Below are 24,026 nucleotides of genomic sequence, written 5' to 3'. Positions count from 1 at the left end.
CTTTCCAGATGAAGAGGGGGGATCAAAAAAAAAAAAAAGCACACTCAAAAGTGTCCTGACCTGAACCGACTGCAATCGTGTTTGGACTGAGCTGCAGCCAATTAAATGTGAGAAACGAGGGATGTCATGCCCATTCCGCGTCTTTTGTACCTCTTGAGCGATGACGAGGGAGGAAAATCCATCTTTGTCATGGTGTGTATGGAAATTGCCGACTGCCTATAATGTTTCAAGTTAACTGATGTCTTCACTGTAGCACTGTTAACTTAGAGCGAAAGCATGTGGGATAAACAAAAAAGAGGCCTTTTTCTGATTCTCCCAGCAAAAAAAAAGAAACTTCAAAGCAAGACATTCCTTCTAAAAGTCACTGTGTCTGATCTGCAGCTGAGGTCAGGACAGTCTGATTGAAAGTGCAGTGATTCAGTTTTTCCTGTTATTTTAGCGCTTGTTCACACAGCCAGTTAGAGCAGGTGGTACAATAGTCTCGCTTCTTTTATACCCATATGAAACATGTCAGCGAGGGAAATTAAAAAGATGAACATGAGATCACTTGAAAACTCTGAGCGACAGAGATGATGTAAGTGTGTGTATAGAGTGGAGCGGCAGACTAAACAATACCATCATAGTCTGATAGTAGCAGTCTGACTGCTGCCCACAGCAGCTGTACGGACCGTGACACCGTGTGCAAACATAAATCGTTCCTACTGTGGGTGATGTCAGCGCCCGTGTTCGCCACTGACCTTGACCAAGGTGTTAAACCGACGGAGCGCTTCAACCCAAGTGCTCGTCAGATGGTTGAGCAAATTCTGAGCTCACTGCTTACTGCTGCCGCTGCTGCTGCACCTCCAGATGTTTCCTTTTAATGCCACAAGAAAAAGAGACTATGACGGTTTCAGATGAAGAGTTTGGGCAGGTCGTATGTGAAGTCCAATGAGGATAAGGATAGAGGAGTTCTTAAAACACCCAGGATAAAACTGCCACTCACACACAGTACAGCCCCGTAGAGTAGTGTATACATTGCTCCTAGCCTTGGAGGTGACATTGCTTTACAGAATATAAACACAGCACCATTTGCTTTAAACCAACACTAAGGAACTTTTCAACCTTCATAAAATATTTTCATAATTTTTGTGATGATACATCGACTTACAACAAGTTGAATGACACCTCTGTCATGGCCTGAGGGGGTCTGTATCTCTTTCTCTGGCACTAAGCAGCTTTGAGGAGCATGGTAGGAACCCTGCTCTCACTTAAGTTTCACTTTCACTTTAGCGAGTCACAACAAGGAGGGAACAGGCAAAACGGCACTTTAGCAATGGATTATGTTTGTGTTTTCACTTTGAAATGATCCACTGGAAACAGAAACTTAGTTTTGATGTCTTCTGTTAATTTTAATGCAGGATATTTACAGGGCTTCACGCTAGTGTTCATGGGAAATGGAGTCTTTCTTCAGGCAAAACACTACCGCTTTGGTCCACAGGCACCGCCAAACTCAACCAAAACTGAAAGTTCTTTAGTACTGCTTTAAAAGGAAATGACATTTCATGTCATGGTTTCAACATGTGGAGAAATCCGAAACTAGAGAGACCTGTCCTTAGTCCTGACAAGACAATCTCATATCAGTGTCACGAAAGTGATGATTTAACAGGTGTGAAAGAAAGAAAACTTTAATATTAACTTTAAAGAAAAAAATTGAAATGTAGGAATACAGGATAGACAGTGTCACAGGGAAGGGCAGGAAGTAGTGAATGAAATGCACAGTGTGGCTGAGCAGCAGAGTGAAGGGTGTATGGGTTGTACAAAGGTCTGATTGGGCTCCTCAGGCTCATACATGTCTCTGACCTCACACTCTCGACACCTTCCTGACTCACACACTTGCACACATACATTCTCACGTACTTGAATAGATGGGCTTTCAGGCACACACTTATCCACTTATATGAATCCATGGCATGAGAATCATAATATAATTACATAAAGGCATGTGTTATAGGAATTCCCTTGCAACCTCTTCAATCTTGTAAAGCAGGTAATTCAGATGTCGGGCATGTTTTAATACTCAATACATTTCTGAGCATCTCATTCTCTCGCCCCCTCTCTCTCTCTCTCTCTCCGTCTGTGTAGATCCGATGGGAAAAGAACATCACATTAGGAGAACCTCCGGGGTTCCTCCACTCATGGTGGTGGTGAGTGTCTCTGTGTTGTGTAATGATTCAGGTTGCATTCGTCTTCATACTGTTTTGCCGTCTCTGACATTATTGAAGAAAATGATCCTCCTGCCTCCTTTTCCTCCTGCTTTTATTTGTCATCATCTCATTAATTGTTCCCAAAAGCTCTCCCTTCAGTTTTCTGTTTACAAATAGTAACCCGCTAAAACACCTAAAGTCATCTATTGCAATATTGATAATACAATCACGCTTATTGTCTTGATGCAGGATTCCGCTGCCACTAGCAAGGACCATTAGTTTCATCCGTCAGGCTTTGGTGTTTTCTCCCTGGTCGTGATTCTCCTCTCTCTCTGTTTGCTGTAGTGTTTTCTGGGACCTGTACTGTGCAGCTCCAGAGAGAAGAGACACATGTGAACACTCCAGCGAGGCCAAGGCCTTTCATGACTACGTGAGTTTTCCCTGAAATAGCTTTCCCTTGCTTCCTCCAGAACGATGGCGCTCTCTGAAAGATATAGTAACACATAGAAACCCAAAGTGTTCAATATTGAAATAAATTGATATGACATTATGGAAATAAATACTAACCATATACAACAAATATAACTTATAAACTTGAAAAAGTCAACTGCATTTCATCAGCTTTTTTTCCTACTAACAGAGTGTGTTTCGATATTCTGGTACTGACGAGAGCCGAGAGAGCAATGAAATATCGACATTGTGTTAACTATATGCGGAAGTTACTGATGAATTTCGCTGAAAGCATCATTATTATTATTATTATAATTATTATTATTATTATTATCATCATTATTATTATTATTATTATGAGTTAACGTTTTTTGGTTTGAGATATTGTGATTATGTTACACCACTGAATTCTTTTGGCCATGATAATCAGTGTAGTGAAAATCTGATATTGACATCCATAAGTGCAGGTCATTTGAGTTTTTCATGCGTACAGCTGAGACGCATAGTGTAACTCTGGTTTGATGACAAATGAAAATGAAGAAAAATACGGGAAAATATGACTTTAAAAGAAATGGCACATCTTGAAGTAAAAACGGTAGAAAGGGTAAAAACCTTTGAACCTGAACCGTAAAAGGTTCAGGTTAGGGTTAGGGTAAAATTTCTTAGCACTGAACTTATTTCACAATTTTTTAACTGTAAATATTTCTACAATTTTTGCTTTCTGAATGACATTTTATTTATTTGATATTGAGTTTTTTTGTGTCTCCATAGTGGTAAGAGCAGCTGAGATCATAGATGAGGAAACATGTACAAACTGGTTATGAAATACTTAAATGACAGTAAGACTCACAACACTCCAGTCAGTGTCTGTCTGCCTCCGACTTCCCTGTGGTTTGTTTACATTATACAGTCTGAAGCATTATACCTACCAGACGGTGCAGACAGCAATATGAATGTCAACATTCACAGAGAGTGACTTGCTGTTTTTCTCTTTATCATTACAGTGGTTAAATGACAGGGGGTTTTTAGGCGCATCAGAAGAACAGGTGCCAATTGTTTTGCACCTTTAGACCATGAAGTTGAGACCAACCTTCATCACATCTAATCACAGCTAATCCCACAACACCATGACGGCTGCAACTTGTCTTTACATCCTCGCAAACTGCTTTAATCTTGTTTTGGATCCTTTATCTGCAGTGGTGTTTAATTGAACTCTTGTTGTGACATTCAAAGTACGTGATTAACTACCTGCTTTTTGTGTTCGACCAAGGAACAGCAGCTCTGAAAAGCTGCACGTACGCACACACACACACACATGTCTGGCTGAAGTATTGTGAGCTCACTACACTGTAGAGCAGACTGGGCAAGCAGAGAGCGGCCCATGCGGTGGAAACATTGTTTATTGTTGTGTTTTCTCAGTGTGGCTCCACTTTACTGCTGTAATTCCCAAACATCAAGGGTTGATTCAGTCATGCCGGAATACAGTGAGCTGTGCCAGAGCACATGGAGTTTCAGATTAACTGTTGACTAAGAGACAGGAAGTGCAGCTCTCCTCACGGGAAGTAGCGAGGTAGAGTTTGTAAGACGGGGTTTGGTGGGTGCGTGGGTGGACGGGTGGGTGGGGAGGTTCTTCTTGTCTCTCCTGCTTTTTATGTTGTTGTTTTCCCTCAGTAGCCTGAAGTCTGACTCATCAGTTTTGTCTGTACTGTGGTTTATTGAGATGTATTGTTGGAAGAGCACAGGTCAGGGGTTTCTGCCTACCCCAGCAGGATTGTCCGTCCTCTCCTCCCTCTCTCCCTCCCTGCATTTCTCTCCCTCTTTCCTTTCAGTTTGCAATCCTGCAGAACTGTTGGGGCTCTCTTCTCTTTTATCCTCCTGCCATAGGTGTGTGTGCTGGCATGCATATGCAATGCGTGTGTGCGTGTGGGTGTGTGTGTGTGGGTGTGTGGGTGGGTGTGTGTGCACACGCAGGTGATGCTGCTGATGCTGGCGATGATGATCAGGGTGATGAATAGGCACTCTGAGAACGAGGCAGTTATATGGGATGATGTCATCCTGGCTCAGAGGAAGGGAGCTGGAGGGCAGCGCGACCTCAGACCTGAGAGGGAGGCAGACAGAACGGAGAGGAGGACGGTGGACAGAGAGAAGACGGGAGTAAAAGAGAAAGGCAGACACTTCTATCTGATTCATTTGTCTGAGACACGTCTCAGCAAAACAAATAAAACTGATTCACAGTCATTAAATGTAATTGTTCTTCAGGTGACAACAACAGTATCTTCTGTCTCCCTATCTGATCAGAATCAATTCAATTCAAAAATCATTCAGAATATATCTTAACATCATTAGCAGAGGCCACCAGCAACGTCTTATTCTTACATTTCCTGCAGGGATGTAATCAGAGAATTATAATTAGACCAATTGTAATTAGACCAAGGTCACTTTCAATCAACTGTTGCAACGCTGCACTGCTTCGCAGATCCAATCAGAGGTACTATCTGCCACTCAATTAAAACAAAATGAGGGGACAACTGCGGTGGACTTGGTTGGAAAAAGTAGCACGCCTTAATTTGAGGCTGGCGCCTCTCTTTCAGACTCCTGACTTTGAGACTGATGGAGATTTTAATCAGACATTTTGATGGTAATTATTTTCAGATAGCTAATTACGGAGCGAAGTCCTAATTAATGCTGGGGAGACGTAGGAGCTCATTCACATCATCTTTGTGTCCCTTTCTCCCTTTGATAATTGATGGGATTGTGACGAGGCTTTTTGACTCGATTTGCACGATTATCCCAGTTTGAACTACCTGCTGCAGCTTCGCTGTGTTTCTCTGTCGAGTCTGTTTACATGTGCAAGATGCTTTTGTATGAGGTTGTGTTCTGTATGCGTCCATCATATTACTAGATCTGAGAATGGTCTTCAAGAACATTAATACAGTAATCTAATGTTAAAGGGAAAAGAAGAGACTGATGAACAAAGTGAGATGCAATGTTATTGATTTCCATCCTCAGACAGGGCGTTTCAGGCATCAGAAAGGCCATTTACAGTTCTGTTAAGTGCTTTGTAAATTGTGTTCTCGATAGTAAATGAGCAGTTTCCATTTGCAAGAGGCCATGGAGTCATAAAAACAAGTTATTTTTAAATTCTTATGCTTGACCCGGAAATGGCCTTATTAGAGACTAAAGTCAGCTGCTGCTGTCTTTGAGGAATAAGACACTAACCATGCATCATTTCAGGCTTGTCCTAATATTATATACATATTGATGTGCATTATAAAGTGTTCATAAAACAGACATATTTTTTGCAGTGTCTGAGATGTATGGTCGTAACAGATTTCTGATGGAAAAATAGAGTGTTTTCTGTACTGGCTGCAAACTTTTTGTCCAAATAAATTTCTGTGATCACTTAACAAAATATGAGCGAATGAAAGTGGAGCGAGAAAAAAAATCAAGCAGCATGAAAACTGCTTGTAAGGTCTGTGGAAACAATATTGAGCATATTAACAGCATTTCCTCAACTACATAATGACATTTAGACCCTTTAAAATGTTTGCTGCAGTGAAAAACGGTCAATTTAATTGAAATACAAATGTCTCCAAATAAATTGTGTTAAGTGCATTGGTGCATGAGGTTCAAAATTCCCTCAGTGAATTATTTTTGCAAGTTCTGGAAGAGACAATTTGTGTCGAGTCGCGGAGGCAGACTGTTGCCAAAAGGGCTGACGAGTTAGAAAAATTTGGAGAGTTTGGGAGAACTGATGCAAAAGAAAAGAAAAAAAAACTCCACAGTGAGCGATACCTGACTCCTGATTTCTGGAGATTATCAGTGTCCGACAGTAGTACTGGTCGTGCTGTGCAGCCTCCAGATAAGGATGTGCTTTTTAACTGAAGCAAGTCCTTGCTTCACATCATTTTTGTTTTTGTATTTTTAAGTGGATACTGCCTGGCAGTCCTGTGAGCTGAAATGTTGGTGGTGGTAGTGAAAAACTTTTGTAACGCCGTACAGTTACCATTATCACATTGTGATCCAGCTTTGAGCCTCACGTGTGTCTCATCACTGTGTGAATGAGCAATGGAAAACATAACTGCTATTAAGTCCATAAGAGGACAAATAGACTAAATATTAAAGGGACAGGGACATAGAGGGACATACTGTATATGCCAGACATGCAACCCCACAGGGAGGAGACGGCCACGGCTGAGCATTCAATTTGAAAAACTTCAGGAATTCAGACAGACAGCGAGACAGAGTAGCTGGAGAATATCTCTACCAATAAATATCCCAAAAATTCAGGGAATGTGTGTGCTACAATGACCCCTTACAAAAGTCCAACTAACATTATGTGATAACGTTTCAATTCATTAGATGTCAGTGGCCAAGAAAGCCTGACGCTCTGCACCTTGAATGGATGTGTAAACTGTATCTGCATCTGTAACTGCAGAAGAATATTGACACTTAAAGGTAGAGTGTGTAACTTATTTGGCTTTTTATTTGCAAAAATCAAATATTGATTTCATAAATACGTATTTACCGAAGTCTAATCACAATCGCATACAAATGAAAGCTTTCTCTACATAGGTGGTGGTGCACCCAACCAAGGCTGCCATGTTGCATCACCATCTTTGAATACGGTAGCCGAAAGGGGACAAACTTGGTTCAAACACTCTATTGAGTGTCTGTGACTAGTCTTGTGCTGATCAGCAACCTGATCCTCTATTTGAGGACGATCGACGATGGGTTTTTTTTATTTTTTATTTTTTTTGCCGTTATAAAACAGACACACACACATGGTGCTACAGCTGAGCAGCGTTGGCAGCTAGATCTTCCAATGTTGAACTGTTTTCATACAAAGTGCAGCCAAACACCAGGCTAAAGAGAGACCTGCAGAGGCTCCTCTGACAGCTCCTCTGTGGAGCTGCAGGTGAACCGGCTGCAGAGCAACGCCGTCCTTTTTTAATTTTTTTAAAAACTGGCACATACTATAAGTCCTCCTGTGTAACTTTTTGCTGCGAAATATGACTGAAGGCACAAGTGGAAGTTGCACGAGTGTTTAAGAAAATAACCGATAGTATTGATCGCTCAAAGTTATTGTTTTCAGTTAATGGTTAGTTTACGAATGTGTTTGTCCTCGGAGGCCACCGTCACTTTGATTTGAATTTCAGCATGTTACATTTCACATGTTTTGGCCATAGTGTGGACACACAAGTTTTGAGCATTTCTAGTACAGGGTGATAGTCTGTTCATGTTGTTATATTTTCCGAGGGCGAAGGGTCCAAAATTTCACCAGAGAGGAAAGTTGTATTGTACTGCAGCGGTGTATACTTTATCTGTCCTGTCCCTGTAATGCTCTCGTTAAACCCCTCAGATTTATGTAGGGATACTTTCCCAGGTTGAGAACCACAGTTTTTTTTTTTTTTTTAGATTGTATTACTTGGGAACATTTTGTATATTGGTAAAACTGCAAATAAAATTTAGCATCAGTGGCCTCTACAGTAGTAGGGCTGAAATATACAAAGAAGTTGACAGATGTAAACTAGAGAGTGAGCAGCAAACATTAAATGCGCTGTAGATAGGCAGTAGTGTTGCAGTATTTTGGCACAGGGAGTGTTGTATCATTGTGTGGCATCAGTGTGGGAGATAGCAGGCACACAGCAGTTAGAGGGGAAGAAGAGATCAAGAGGCAGTGCCAAGAGCAACCCCCTTTGATAAAAACGCTCCGCCTGATGCTGCCAGATCTTACATTCATACTGTCTCACTCCTGCATGGAAATGTACCCATGCCGCTCAATTTAACAGCAGCACACACACTCTCTGTCTTTATTAAGGATTCATGCATTTGTAAAAAAAAAAAAAAAAAAAAAAAAAAAGTAATAACACAGGGCTGCTTTATTCATTTGCGTCCCGATGCACTCTCGGTGTTTAATATCTGTGGAAACACGAGTGCACACATAATGTACTGTGCTGCCTGAGTGAGGCTGAAGGACAGGAAGGTGTGGTGACCGTGGGTTTAACTGAAAACGGCGTCTGTCTGCAGTGAGAAACATGTATTGTGCACTGTGCATGTGGGCTGTAAAACTAAACAGAAGGACAACCATTTATTCATTCTGACCATGGACATGTTTTTTGGGGGGAGGGTTCTCTAATTTTTCTTTTGTGCAAGGACAGTTTTATTCATATGAGTCTTTACCCCTGATTCACTCTGGTTGTTTTTTGTGTTTTATTTTTTTTATTAGTACTGATGTTCCGCAACCTTAATAACCCAATAACGCACAGCAGTTGCCATTAAAGTTGCAGTAGAAAGTGCTGTAATGTTGGAATGGTTAATTATTAATGTTTCATTTCTTTCTAGCAGTGCAAGGATGGCAGTATGTGTCGACCTTTTCTTGCTAGAATTCCCACATGTATCCGGGAAATAATAAAACGTAACGGGCAGATTGCCATGAAATTCACTGATCACATTTATCCTCCCCAGAGAACAGACTCTTTCCATTTAGCTCTTGCGTCCACAAGATTATCTAATTATTGTTCCGGTGATCTAACAGGTATAATCAATGTTTTTTGTTGTTGTTGCTGTGTCTCTTTCACATGACATTGTCACACTGGAAGGATTCTTGCCAGTTTTTAAAATCATTTTATGAAGTCTAAATAAAGTAATCCCACTAAGGGCCGCTCTTCAAAGTCCAGATCAAATAAAATAAATATTCCACGTCAACAGTCCAACTTCCTTTATTTTTTTTCCTCAAGTCGTCTCCTCAGGCGGAGCTGCCTCCTGCTAACAAGCTCCATCAATTCAAATGGTAGTGAAACTTCTCCAGCCTGAACTGAACCAGCTATAACTTTGTTTTTCCAAGCTTTGTTACACATTGCTACAATTACCACCAGCTGTATCAAATCTTTTGAAGATAATTTCACCTCTTACTGGAACAAATTATATACTGATTATTAGTTAGTTCCTTACAATATTTCATTTTCCCCCCTCAGGCGTGTAATGTTTGAACAGTACTTTTATTTGTCAGGAGAGGACACAAATCACATTTGTCTGCAGATTCAGCCATTCCTGACTGCAGTTATAACAGCAAAAACTGATGTTTTATTATCTGATGATGGATTGGAGAAGACAAACCTGAGTGAGGAGGTATGATTCAGTGGTGTGAAATGCAAACCTGGATTCTGACCAGTACCTGTGAGTGCATCTCTGTGTGTATGTGCGTATGAAGAGACAGCAAAACAGAGAGGACAGAGACAACCTAGAAACAGAGACTCTGTTGGCTCCAAGCATTGTGGGTAACAAGCTGACTCCAACCAGTTGAGAACCAATGGGGGTTGGGGAGACCCCCAGTCTGTTTCCAGGGAAACAGAGCGCTCCCTCCTTCTCTCTCCCCCCTCTCTCTCTCTGTGTCTGTGTCTCTCTCTCATGCATCCCCACGTTGCTTCTCGGCGGTGTTGAGGAGGAGGGAGATGTGGAGGTGACTCACTGTAACATCATTGCCATGGCAATGAAGAGCAAGCTGAGTGGAGAACGACTGAAGGGAGAAAAAGAGCAGGAATTTCCATAGGCTGAGCAGAGATGGAAACGACTGTCACGATCTCCAACAATTTGAAGAAAAACAAGGGAGATTTGAGTGTTGAGCGGTGTCTGTACGCTGGGCTGCTCATACACTACCTCCCCGACTTTCTCTGGAAAAGACATTACTATCACTCCCCTTTTTTTCCCTGCCCTGCTTCTCCTCCTCTCTCTCTGCACTTCTTCCTCCTCACTCTTTCACATCAGCAGTTTTCCTCTCCTCTTCAGTCCCTCTGTCTATCTCTGTGCCCACTCTCTGTCTTTCTACATCCCTCTCTACGTCTCTTATCATCTTCCTTCCTTTCTCGCTGGCCTGTTGCGTTCAGCCCCCTGGTCTCAGAGGAATGTGTTTTCCGCTGGCCTGTTACGCTGAGTCATGTCACATGCGTGTTTGGACATGCCGAGGTGGAGTGTTTATGTGATGTTGACATATGCACGCCTTGCCGCTCTGCAGCGGGCAGGGGCAGAGACCAAGGCGTGAGTGCAGAGTGCAGGGGAGAGGTTAACCGAGGGCAGGGGAAGACAAGAGAGTGTAAGAATGAGAACAAGCTCTAACAGAGCTGGAGGATATGGGAGAGTCATTTCTAGTTTGACTGCAGATATTATTATTATTGATTATGAAAATAAGTGGCTTAGTCAGGAGCATATGTTATGTGTCTCTCTGAGCTTTCACCCACAAATCTTTGAGAGTAATAACAGGTTTTGGAGTTCTTCTTTTTTTTTTTTAAGAGACTGGGCTGCGATGTTGTAGTTTGGGCTCACAGTGTGTTTGTAAATATCCAGTCTTCCCTGACCCACCTGAGTGGATAGTTAGAGAAATGCTGTTCCACTCCACACAGCAGTAACCTTACAGGTTGTATGTGAAAGGGATTATAGAGACTGATCCAGAGATTGAACCGTAGAAGTGGCGGCAGAGCTACAGAGGGAGACCAGGAGGGCGAAGCCAGAATGCTGACACGATCAAACCAGCAAGTTATCTCTTTGACCCCAACTAACCCCCGTGTATTTCTGCTGTTGTAGACAGACACCCATGTCCTTATCTTGTGCCGTCTCCTGTGTCTGGCTGTCCAGCACCAGCAAGACCACAAGAAGAGAAGAGACACCCGAAGGGAATGACTGATGAGTCCTTGTATCAACACTTTTGACAATTTTCTATTTCCAATCTGTTCTCTGATACTGTACATCAGACTTTGTGGCGTTGTGAAGATCACAAAGTACAGTATGTGGATGTGAGATTCTATTTTTAAATCCATAGATGCAAAGATAGAAAATATCATGACATGCAGTGTTCTCCTCCTCATTTCCAGCCGTGGTTTTAAATCTCCCTCCGTCTCTCTCTCTTAGCCTTTCCTCTCTGGGTTCAGTCCATCTCCCTTATCTCCCCCAAAGTGTCGTTGAACCAAGTGCGATAGTGGTGGGAGAAGAGTGTCTCCTGCACCAGAGCAACTATCATTTTCAGCTCTGTGTGTGTATCTGACAGTGCATTGGCCCGCGGCTTCACCTCACATATTATACGGCTCCTCGCAGCCTCAGAGTTGTTTACAAGGGTCGATAATGACATCAGTGATAAAGGAAATACAGCCGGCGCCCCCACCCCCACCCCCACTCCTCACTGTCACCCCATGCGGAGCTGATATCGCCCACCTGTAATCACCCAGGGAGGCCACATAGATTAGTGTTGTGTTGCCACTGTACCCGGTAATCACCTGTAATGTTACACCGGGGAATGCGCTGGTGGGGATTTTCTTGTATGGGATAAGGAGGATGGAGTTGATGGTGATGAAGATGTGGTGGGTGGAGGAGGTGAACACTTGAGAGTGGAGGACAAGGTGCAGGTTGAAGTTGGTGGCCGCTCCAGTCAGATAACCTTTTGATTCTGTTCCTGCTCTGGAAATGTTGACTACAGTTCCACTTTGTTGTTGACCTAAACAAAGGAATCTCTGGTTTTACCTTTCATCATTGCTTTTTACATTTATCGTAACTAAGCAACCAAATGCAGAGTAGACCCCTCACTGTGCCCTTCTTACACCAGCAGAAGCATGCTCAGTGTAGATGAAAGGTTGTGATGGACATTTGTTTGCACATATCTTAGGGTTATTTTTGATATTGAGCTACAATGATCATCTGGATGGAGATTTTCATTTTAAAATGCCAGTTTAAATTAGAGTGTGGACAAAGCCGTTTAGCATTAATCTATATTTTTATTTTTGTTTCAGTTAACAGGCTGCCTATTAAAGCAGAAAGACACAGGAACTGTATTGTTGATATGCACACCTGAATATTTGCTCATTTATGGCAAGTCCTATCCTCATCGCAGTGTTGAACAGTGTCATTGCACATTTTGCTGATATGGTGCAGGCCTAGTAGGGGCCGTTTCATACTTGACTTTCTTCGTGGATTTATTGAATTTTGGTTTTAACTTGTGAGACAATAACAAATACATTCACTAAATCCTAATTTTGAGAATACAGTATTAAAATGACCAAAACAAAAAGTTACCAGAACTACAAAAACAAACCCAGGCTGGATTAAACTGGAACATCAGTCAAAACAACCTGGATTTGTCCCATAGTTATGCTGACACATACAGTACAACTACTGGTTACTCATATGATAGTATTTTTCCCGATGGCTTGAACTCGCCAGATTTTATTGTTGCTATACTACACAGCAGAGATCTGGAATGAAGTACATGGAGAAAACACTTTTCCTCCCATTTCTGTGTTTTACTGGTGTAGCATACAGTATGGCACATATTGGTCAAGAAGGGAGCTTTGAACGCCGGAGGCAGATTTTAAGCCTATCTGCCTTGAAATTGAAAAGTGAGTCGGGCTCGGGATTGGATGGTGGAGCTTGTTGATCCGTCTCTGGTCACCACAGGAGACTGTGAATAATACATGGTCGAAGGCAGAGCACACCCACTGCCGTATCTGCTCTGTTAAAACAGACTTGTTCTATCTTACTTTCCTCTTGGTTAAAACCTTTAGATATAGTAGTTGTGCCTTGGACAGTGACTGACGCTGAACCTTTAGTCTGTATACACTAATGTAGAAATCAATCTTTTTACTTTACTTTTTTTTTTGGTGTGTGTGTGTGTGTGTGTCATCCAGACTGTTTGCATCTCTTCTTCCCCCACCCCCCCTTGTTCAGGAAGTGGACTAATGGCATTTGTGAGGATGGAGGGAGGAGGAAAGAGGGAGAGGGAGGAGGAGGAATGGAGTTCCTTCCTGTGTGGTGTGTCATTTGTAGATCCTGTTAAGCGGGTGGCCTTGACACTCAGTGGTAGCCCGTCCAAAAACCCCGCCACTTCCCCCCGACTTACCAGCTCTCTGCAGACAGAAGGGATTTACCAACTTTCACATCAAGCTGTAATTTTGACATCTCTGTCTTCATCGTCTCCTACTGTTCTGTCCATGCTGTCATTTTCCACTGCAGATGAACACCGAAAGAAATGTAAACCTTGACCCAATGGAAATAGTTGGCAATGTCTCAGAGATTTATAGGTAGATAATCATTCACTCATTTTTGAAGATTTTCTGCTTTCCCAGTTTTTTAGCACCATAGTAAATTATGGTGAGACAAAAGGGCTTCAGGAAACAATGACAGGTAACAGAAAGTAAAAAACAAAACAAACAAAAAAAACATTATCTTATTGGCTGAAAATAATGTTTAGTTTCACTTGTATTAAATATTCCAAGACAAGCCCATTGATAAATGCAAATATTTGAATATTGATAACAATTGCAAAGTTTCATTTCTTAAAAAGGCTAATTTCCTGAAACATCTGGGCTCTGCAGTTTTCCAACTTTTCAGCAGCAGCAGTTCATGATGTAGGCTACTTGTTTGGGACTGTTTGCAGCCTGCAGATGAATACACATTTGGCTCTATTTACTGCAGCAGGACAGTGTATATGTTGGATTGACTGAAAATAAATTACATCGCCCGTGTTCATTGTAATGAAGGAACATGTCACCAGGTGCAACGATGTGGCTCATTCATGTGTATCTAATAAGTTTTCGGTGCGCAGTGGAAGAATAAGTCACACTCACATCAGGCATTTGATAACACAGTTGATGTTTGTTTTTAGGATCAATTCATTGCTGTTTCTTGTGTTCTCATAAGATTTCTCAATGGTAACAAAAATATAGAAGACTGACATCAAGTGTGCCCGAGAGAGAAGGAGAAGTGGAGGAAGCAGACAGTGGCCGATGCAGGTTGAGACAGTCCAGTTGAGAGAGAGAGAGAGAGTGAGAGAGAGAGACAGACATAAACAGACAGCGAGAGAGAGAGAGAGAGAGGAGTTAGACACAGACAGCCTTTTGAGATTCTACTCACGCATCTCTGAGGGTCTCTCAGTCTCTGAAGTATTGAATGAAAATTACTCCCCACATTCTTACACACACATGCATGCATTGCACACACACACACACAACCAAGCAGGGAACACTATCGGTAAACATATAGGAACAAAAGAGTTTGCTTCTCATCTCATTAAGTATTACTGAGCCTTTTAGTCTGATGGGATTAGTGTAGTGTAAATGTAGTATGGAGAAAGTCTGATTAGGTTGCAAAGTAGTGAAGTGTGGTTTAATTTCTCTACCTTTAAATGTCTGCTGCTTTTCAGCATGTTTTTACTCTTTCACATGAAATGTATTGTTCATGTTTTTTTTTTAATCAGTCAGTTCTCCCTCCAGCGCTTATTACACAGTCGTACTGTATAAAGCAGAGGATGCTTGATAAGATAAAGCAATGTAGTTGTACTGTATCTCGGTAAAGTGCGTCGTTGCCTTGTCTGTAGCAGTTTGATGGCAGAAGGGCAGAGAAGAGTTTCTTGTTTGTACCTGTTTTGGAAAAATCCTGGATTTCAAAATCTACTTTTTTTTACCGTCTTTTAACATGATTTTTATCTTTATGGAGGGTTGTATTCTGTGATGTTGTAATGTGTGTGTAGTAATGTACGGTACGTCTAGTGTATGTGTGGTATATTGTAGCCTTCTCCTTGGAGGGTGGTGCTTTGAATAATTTATGCAACAAATGAGTTTACCAGGAGAAGCAGGTGTTCATCAGAGGACGTGCAGCGGCCATTCAACGCCTCAGGTTTCATCACAAACACCTTTTGGTTCCAACTCCAGTGACTACACATTTAGGGATCACATAATACAACCAACAACACACAAATAGCTAATCTTCCAACAAGTCAGTGACTCATGAAATCAAAAGGCTTAATGTAATTGGGGGGTCGATGTATGGACAGACGAATGAATCGATGTCTTGCTTACGATTGGTATGACTGGATTAGTTCTTTCTGAGATGGCACTTCAGTGAAGACAACAGAGCTGGAGAAGAAGCCAGCAGATGAAGGGGTGACAGGAAGAAGCTGGTCTAAAGACAGAGGTCAGACCATTTGGAGGGGATTCGCTGAGATTAGAAGGAGTGGTTTTCTTTTAAATGCTGTATTCTATTAGATGTAGGGTTAATACTGTACATCATCACCTTTTTTTTGTACCAGTTGAGAAATTAGGAATAAATTGTGAGATAATCTGGGTCTCACAACTTGATCTGAACTCCGTCGGGTCAAGCGCAATGCGTTTTAGCTGAACTCAGTCAGAAATGTGCCAAGTCCCATTACGCAAGTTGCTGTTCTGTTGACAGTTTCATTCACACCACACCATAACATACAGTGCACTATGGCCCAACGCGCTAATGTGTAAAGCCAGCAGCTCAGTATCTCGTTGCTCCTCTCCTCCCCACCTTGTCAGGAAAGTGTAAACACTGCTCTGTGAGAAGTGTAAATGATAGACTCATTAACAGTGTGTAACACTCTGTGTGCTCTTCATGTTTACAGAGGTTAAGTGCTGGACTATGTTGAGCTTGGCTGTGAATCAGTATTTAAACAGAACCTAACAGGAATTTACAGAGTCGAATTCAGAGTACATTAACTTCCTGGTCACCACACTGCTGCGGCTAATATGAGCTAATTGCACCACATTGATGTGGTTTATATTACATCAGGTGAAGCCCTGCAATCTCACAGTTATCAGCAGCCCGGATTGACTGTGTAACCGCTCAACAGCACAGTGGAGGACCGTAGCGCATCAGCATGTTTAGTTTAACCCTTATCAGCAGTCTGAGTAAGTCGTTACCAATGGAATAAACGTGAAATGTGGTTCAAATCATCCTCTATAATCACCCACAAGCCAGCTGATAAAGGCAATTAGTGTAACTGAGAGAGCCATGATTATTTTCTTGAAAACGGAAATTATTGCCAACTCTCACAGTCTTGTGTTATGAGTGTAAAAATCTTTAAGTTTTATCGACTGTTTGCCTCCAGTTCTGTGGATGACCGCTCATATTGTTATCATTCCCATTAGTCCAATTGGGCCGCCTATATACAGTATATCCTTTCCTTGTTCTTGAGTAAAACACAGCTTTCGGCCAGTGTGTCTTAGTGTGTATCTGCTAGCACAGCATCTTTATTAAATTACAACTTACATTCTGTTTTAGAGTGATTCCTATATTCTGTAGAGGGAAAGAAGTCAATATGGGAACTGAAAGGGTTCCTCAACGTGAAGAAATGGGACGGGGACCTTCAACAAGACTGTCTTCTGTTGTAGTCTGTTGTTTACAAACAGTTTATTATGACCCGTGGCATAAGTGATGCCTGTATTAAAGAGGAACTATGCAAGTTCGATGGCTTTTCCACTGTTTTGGTAACCCTCGTCCTGGCGATGTGCATTTGTTTACAGCGAAGAAGGCGGAAAATCAATCAATAGAGCGGTAGATAGGATGTGTATATTTGTGTAGTTTAATCTGTCATAATCAAGAGATTATGGTTCACAGGACGCGTTTGTGACGCGTTGGGACATCGGGACGGCGGCCCCGATCTTGCAAAGTTGTTTTTCAGCCAAGAGATGCACTGTAATAAGTGACACGCACGTGGAAGGCAGAGAGCCTCCATTCTCCCTCATAACAAGTTAAGCCATTTATTAAACCATCACAATTACTCTAAAGCTGTTTAATTAAGGTCAAAATGTAGCATAGTTAAGATACAAATGCTGCTTAGTTCCTCTGTAATTGTGAACAAAACAGGAAGTTAGCCAGAACTGTCTGCGTTTCCAGAGCAGGATGTTGAGTTGGTGGATGAGTCGACCAAACGTCACGACTTTAACTTGAACACCTTTGATCTCTACTGTCTCAGTAGTCAGCATTTCTTCTTTTATCCACGTCTGTGCATTTGTAATTGTCACCATGACAACAAGGTTGCAGTACCCTTGCCAATGGTAGCGTAACAAATTATCGGTCTAGGTCAAATATTTTAGAGCGGCTGCATTGGATGGATGGATGGATTGCTGTAGGTAACTTTACAGCTGCTGAGTGGTGGGTTTGGTCACCATGGTCACCATCACACATAGCCGGTCCATCCACAGTCTTTGTACTAGATTGAGCAGCTAATGACAAATCAGGTCACAGAGTTGTAGCCTACTATAGACAATTGACACAAACATGGTTATACAAACCATGTGGCTCCTCCAACTTAGAGGTGCGTTGAGAACAAAGTGGGAATAAAGATTTCCAGCCTGTCTAGTGAGGAGGCTTCGTGTGTCAGATTCATATTGGTTTTCTAACGTCATCTGAGTCAATCTGACTCGTCATAATGAAGAGGAGCCGTCGGTACCGGAGGAGTTAGCGCAGCTTCCACCAGAGTTGTTTTTGTTTTCTGTATATGGAGCGTGGTGCTGCATGGTTTCGGGGCTGGGAGATATCCTGGCATGCCGTGTTTACTTATTTATTTATTTATTTTTTCTTGTTGCTGTATTTGGAAAATGCTGCTTTGTCAGCAGGTCAGGTAGATTTCCCTTCCCCCAGTTCTCCTTTTCCCCACACAAACAAACATTTAAAGCGTTCACACACTCACTGCCACATGCACACACACACGCACACTCATAATCTCTGCTTTGTCCTCCTTTCTCTTCTCTTCTTTTCTTCCCCCTCTCTCTCTCTCTCTCTCTCTCTCTCTCTCTGCCTCTCTCTCTCTCTCTCTGTCTCTGTGCATGAAGGCAAACTCAGCAGACCTCCAGGCTACCAGGGAGTGAAGGCATTCTGGGTAATCCAGAGTGTGAGAAGGAAGAGGGAAAGAAAGGGGGAAAAAAACTCTCACAAAATTACAGCACTTGATGCTATGCATGATGTTGTCCACGCACAAAAAAACACACACACACACACACCAAATCCAGTCTCTCACCACTGAACCATGGAGATACAATATCCATCTGTGTCCATCTGTACGTTCATCTGCTGAGACAAATACAGATTGTGTTTGCGGCAGAATATGGAGTCAAAAAGCTGCACAGCATCCTGTTCCCTGTTTTAAGATTTGCAATTGGGAGATATGAAGGAGGGAGAGGGGGAGTGAAGGAACAGCGAGGGTGGTGGGGTGGAGCAGAGGAGGATACAGGAGTGTCGTCAGTCCGCTTTTATCTCAGCTCTGATTAAACCTTGTTCCTGTCTGACCTAAAAAGTCAGCTGGCGGAAACTTCAGAGACTGTGGGTGAATTTCACTGGAGCTCTTTACACCCAGCCCGATGCCTTCAGAGAGGGAGAGAAAGCGAGACGAGAGATCAGAGAAATAGAACAGAGAGTGGGCAGATTCTGGAGGAAAAAAGAATAAAATAAAATAAAAAAAATACACAGAGACACAGGCGAGCTGGCTTTATGTGCTCACTGTTCACACATTATCATATATATGGATATACACTCTCCCACACTGCATGTTGTCTGCTCTTTACTCCTAATGAGGATGAGGAAGAGACCGGGGCTGGGTGGTAACTCCGGGTTAGTCAGGAGTACAATGCCACAGGAAGCAGACAGAGGCAGTGCTGAAATGTGTCAGCGCCGCCCGTCTGGGACAAGCACAACAAAAAACACAAGGTATAAAAATAAACCTGTGCCAGCATGGCAAGGCATCTGCAGGAACAGGAAATATCCCACCGAGGGAGAGACAGCGGGAGAGAGATGGGGGAAGACCCTTGGATTGGATATTTGGTTTAGTTTTTTATTACTCCTGCATTGTTTCAATGGTGGCAAGTTCAATAGAGAGTTTGTGCTGTAGGTGTTAACAAAGCAGCGTTGGTGGGCTATTCAGATCTCTGTTATAAAAACATACTGCAGTGTTACAATATGTAATCACAATTGTTGTTACTGATTCTATCACTGGTTGATGTGTTTAACTTTTGTATTACGTCGGTTAAGTTCCTCTGTGACAATGTGTCATAAACATTTAAAGGGTTATGTCCCTAAAATTTGTTCAGGACTGGACTGAACTGCAGACTGTAAATAAAAATGGACCCACAGGTTTCCGAGGAGCAGTTCTGAGGCTCAGTGTTGTCAACCCTACAGCATTTACCTGACTCTGATTCCACCAAACTCTCAGCTACAAGACAAAAACGCACTGCACTCAAAACAGCGCCCTCAGTTACACAGAGTTTTGATGCTTTGATGAAATTTAAACAAATCGGTTATGTAAAAATGTCCCCTCTACACAGTTGTCACAAAGGAGGAAACTCTTTGTTGTACAAGGTTGTAAATATGGTTTATATGTGCTGTAAAGTTGCTAGTTTTAACTTTGGAGTCTATGGATATTGCCATCAAGCGGCCACTCAAAGAAGTGCAGTTCCTGGTGCTTCCATGTTGGCTTGATTTTTCATCCTCAGATGTTGCAGCTTGGACTAAAAGTACAAAACTGCACAAGAGCTGGTGGTTTTTGTGGATGAGTTTGAACTGTGGGTGTTGATCTCTTTTTATGTGTGTTTCCTCCAGAGTGCTGCAGCAGCCCCCAGCCCGGTCCTTGGGAACCTTCCCCCTGGAGAGGGCATGCCAGTGGGACCAGTCCCCCCTGGATTCTTTCAGGTATACAGCCCTCACATTTACACACAGACACACAGAAAGTGAGGATTTGTGTCTTTAGTCTTATATTGAAGGGCCACTTGGTAAATTGTGGCCTGCTGTTTATCCTAGGCCATATGAATACTCAAACTTTACGGTATACAGTACTACCTCTACGTATGTGTATAGTCTGTGTGTGTCACTGTGTACTGTAGGTGCACCACTATGTTTCCCCAAACAGAGACAGAAGAATGTGAGAAATCTCTGAGACAAAAACATAGACCTGCACCTTCGTCCCTCATCATCTCTGCTCTCCATCAGAAGGACTCTGCCAGCCGTTCATTGATTGGCCGTCATTATTAGTCAAACTCAGACGCTCACATCTGACACACAGATCAATAGCCTTCATAGGCATTTCTCAGCTCTTTCAAAAAGCTCAAAACAGCCTTTTCCAGCTCCGTCTGAAGATCAAGTGCTCTTTGAAGACGAGGTCTTGTCAAGACAAATGCTTACAATTACCAAATTGCCAATTCTTTCATTCAGGTTTCAGAAAATGACTTGCATATGGACCAGATAAGAGATGATTGGAGCTGAATTTTGTTCTTAGCTAAATATATATGCACAGATTTTTACACATCCGGCTTAAAACATTTCATTTATCGACTCACAGAGACAATTTATGAATTTATCAATTCACGACTTACAAATTTTTGTCTATGTGTAGTCGCTGCATGTATTTATCCAAAACAAAAACAAAAGAAAGAACTCAGTTATCACAGTTATTAATTCTAAAATCATTACAGCAATCAAATAGACCTAAAATTCTGCATCTGCTTTCCTTCAGTGGGTCTACAGCTGGGAGATGGGGCAGAAAAGGAGGGGGAGAGAGGGCCCTGATCAAAACAAGGGGACCATTGCTCTCTAGTGGCACATTGAAGTATTGCCTCTCCAGCAGTGCAGATTGTCTCACACTGTCACCACAGCGCATTAGTTCAGCAGACATAGCGACAGGATTGCTACTGTCTGTGGTGAGGACAAGTGAAAACCCACTCACAGCTGCAAAAGTGCTTGACACACATGCTGCCAAATTCCACAGTTAACAAATACACTGGCATCATTATTAACTAACCTCATCCTTTATTCCCTCATTCTTTTTCCATAAATGCAATCCAATGAAAATGCGGTCGACATCCCCACGCTGCTGTCATGGAATCGTTGTTAAAGGAAAAATGAACCCAAAGCTCAACAGAAGTCATAGTAGTTTTTTGGTTTGGTTTCCTGTTTTGGAGAATGAACAAAAAAAATTCCCACAATGCTCCATTGTGCAGCTTGTACAGCACTTCTGTTTCTGTGATACAGTTAGGGGTAGGATTAGGGGGAAGATGGGAGAAAGACTGTAGTTTGTCACCTGGCATGGTGACCCAGGACAGTATGTTTGTTTGTTTTTCAGCCATTTATGTCACCTCGGTACCCCGGAGGCCCCAGACCACCCCTCAGATTACCCAATCAGGTAAGAGCCACACTGACACCTGCAGGCAGCAAACGGAAGTGTTGACAGTAAAAAAAAAAACAAAGGACAGTATCTGTGAGGTGGTGATGACAATGCTGGGGGATGGATCCTTTTTCCCTCTAGGGACTTGGAGGAGTCCCAGGTAGCCAGCCAATGTTACCAAGTGGAATGGACCCCACACGGCAGCAAGGTACAGATATACAGACACAAATACACTGCACCTAGTTTATTAAAGACTAGTATCTCCAAATTCATCTTTTAAACCAATAAGCAGTTTCTCTTCATCTCAAAACTATTTGATAAAACACTGTAAAGCCTGTGAAGCTGCTCCTCAGCATAACAGTACATTGTGGGAATTTTGAAGTCAAACTTCTCCTGAACCCTAAATACACTGGTCTGCAAGAAAGAAATCAAACTGATTACTGATTGTAGTTTGACTGTTTTTCTGTGTTACAGGACATCCAAATATGGGGGGACCAATGCAGCGAATGACTCCACCCAGAGGCATGGTACCGCTGGGGCCCCAGGTATGGAACCAGATCATTCAAAATTCATATTTACAAAATTGTTTGGATTGTTCCCTTTCATAGACTGAGCTAAAGGCTTGTTTGTGTTTCTAGAGCTACGGAGGTGGAATGAGACCACCCCTGAATGCCCTGGTTGGTCCTGGGATGCCTGGCATGAACATGTAAGTGCTATCATCAGCACAATGTAATTTCACAAGCAAGCACACACACATAATACACATACTCACACACACATTTTCCTTTGTCACTTTTGTTGATATTAAATCAACTAACCTGAACCACTGACCCAAAAATTCTCAATTTTTCAATTTGGGACACAGCTTTTGTTCGCAGTTGGACAGGCCAACGCTAAATTAACGGGTCTATTGTCTGCAATGAGTCCCCAGAAGTTACCTAAGTTGAAAACACACATATCAAGACAGGGAGGGAGAGAGAGAGAGAGGCATACAAAGTGAGTAGAACAAGGGTCCTTGTGTACAAAAAAGGGAGAAGGTCCACTTTCCCCCCTCTTTTCTCTCTCAACAGGTAGTCAGAAGGCCAAGCTGTAAATTATAAGTCTATGATTTGATTTGGTTTATAGAGGTCTGTTCTCCTCTATTTTGTTTTAATGTACATGTTTTTGTTGATGCTGTTGTTCCCATCACCTCTCTCTGGCAATGGAAGACTTTGTTGTTGCCAACTCTACACAAATGAATTGGAAACAAAGAGGCTTGCCAAAAGCAGGAAAAACTAAAGTGTATGTGTGTGTGTGTTCCAGGGGACCTGGTGGGGGCAGACCCTGGCCAAACCCTCCAAACTCCAATTCGGTAAGGGCTGTAACTAAGAAACCCCACAGAGAGTCCAACAGAATATTTCTTTTCTTTCATGATTTCCTTCTATTTTCGTAGACCCCCTACTCCTCTGCTTCTCCAGGAAGTTATGTGGTATGTATAGTACGTTTGTGTTTCAACTGTTCTGTAATCCAGCTCTACAGGCTGTTATTCATTAGTTCATGAATGAATCTCATGGAGGGTGAAACTGTAATTTCAGGGACCTCCAGGAGGCGGAGGGCCACCTGGGACCCCAATAATGCCAAGTCCTGCAGGTAAGCTCTGTGTACACATCTGCATTCACCCGTATACATTTGATTTGCTCTTTACTCTTTTATCATTCCTCCATTTGTTATGTCAGATTCAACCAACTCCGGTGACAACATGTACACAATGATAAACACAGTCCCTCCAGGTGGAAGCCGACCAAATGTGAGAACTTTTTTTTCTCTCCATCAGCTCTATAATGTCAAAAAGTATTGCTACTTTTATGCTGTGTTTTTATAAAGGAAAACCCTCCTCTATCATGGCCTCTTCTGTATGTTCTCCTCAGTTCCCCATGGGTGCAGGCGGCGATGGTCCATTAGGGGGAATGGCTGGAATGGAGCCTCATCACATGAATGGATCATTAGGTACAGGAACATGTTGCTTGTAGGTGCTGCATTAACAAAACAATCTCTGGTTGTGGTTCTTTTCCCTGAACTGATGCAAAACAAGTAATACTATGATAATGGTGATTTGGATAGTGATGGATATTTTATTCCCTCTCTCAGGGTCAGGTGATATGGACAGTCTCCCTAAAGTAAGAGAAGCTATTTACTCACTTTGATCCTGCAGTTTGTACCCAATGTTTTTTTGTCTGACCATTAATCTGTGTTTTAATTGCCTTTGGACAGAACTCTCCTGGTAACCTAAGTATGAGTAACCAGCCAGGGACCCCCAGGGAGGATGGAGAGATGGGAGGAAACTTCCTTAACCCTTTTCAGAATGAAAGTGTGAGTGTTGGATGCTGGTCAAATAAGCTAACCTACTACCTACTAAATACAGTACTGGAAACTGTAGGAAACGGTATAGTCTGGCTCTATCCAGTGATGGCAACAAACAC

General features: G+C 42.3%; 1 protein-coding gene across 1 annotated transcript in view; it reads left to right on the top strand.

The window, feature by feature from the left end:
- Positions 1 to 24,026, top strand: part of ssbp2a (single stranded DNA binding protein 2a) — a 50,757-nt gene that overhangs the window by 23,407 nt on the left and 3,324 nt on the right. The window contains exons 3-16 of the mRNA XM_085787023.1: positions 2,122 to 2,183; positions 2,529 to 2,613; positions 20,010 to 20,099; positions 21,526 to 21,585; positions 21,709 to 21,775; positions 22,042 to 22,112; positions 22,206 to 22,273; positions 22,870 to 22,918; positions 23,000 to 23,035; positions 23,142 to 23,196; positions 23,283 to 23,353; positions 23,475 to 23,553; positions 23,695 to 23,723; positions 23,818 to 23,916. Coding sequence (XP_085643149.1) covers positions 2,122 to 2,183; positions 2,529 to 2,613; positions 20,010 to 20,099; positions 21,526 to 21,585; positions 21,709 to 21,775; positions 22,042 to 22,112; positions 22,206 to 22,273; positions 22,870 to 22,918; positions 23,000 to 23,035; positions 23,142 to 23,196; positions 23,283 to 23,353; positions 23,475 to 23,553; positions 23,695 to 23,723; positions 23,818 to 23,916 — 921 coding nt within the window. The remainder of the gene's footprint in view (positions 1 to 2,121; positions 2,184 to 2,528; positions 2,614 to 20,009; positions 20,100 to 21,525; positions 21,586 to 21,708; positions 21,776 to 22,041; positions 22,113 to 22,205; positions 22,274 to 22,869; positions 22,919 to 22,999; positions 23,036 to 23,141; positions 23,197 to 23,282; positions 23,354 to 23,474; positions 23,554 to 23,694; positions 23,724 to 23,817; positions 23,917 to 24,026) is intronic.

Source organism: Trachurus japonicus, chromosome 9 (assembly GCF_045865225.1).
Source record: "Trachurus japonicus isolate A0001 chromosome 9, Traja_1.0".
In the NCBI taxonomy this organism is placed as follows: Eukaryota; Metazoa; Chordata; class Actinopteri; order Carangiformes; family Carangidae; genus Trachurus; species Trachurus japonicus.
Note: the sequence above shows the minus strand (reverse complement) of the source record. Positions and strands in the feature narration are given on the sequence as shown.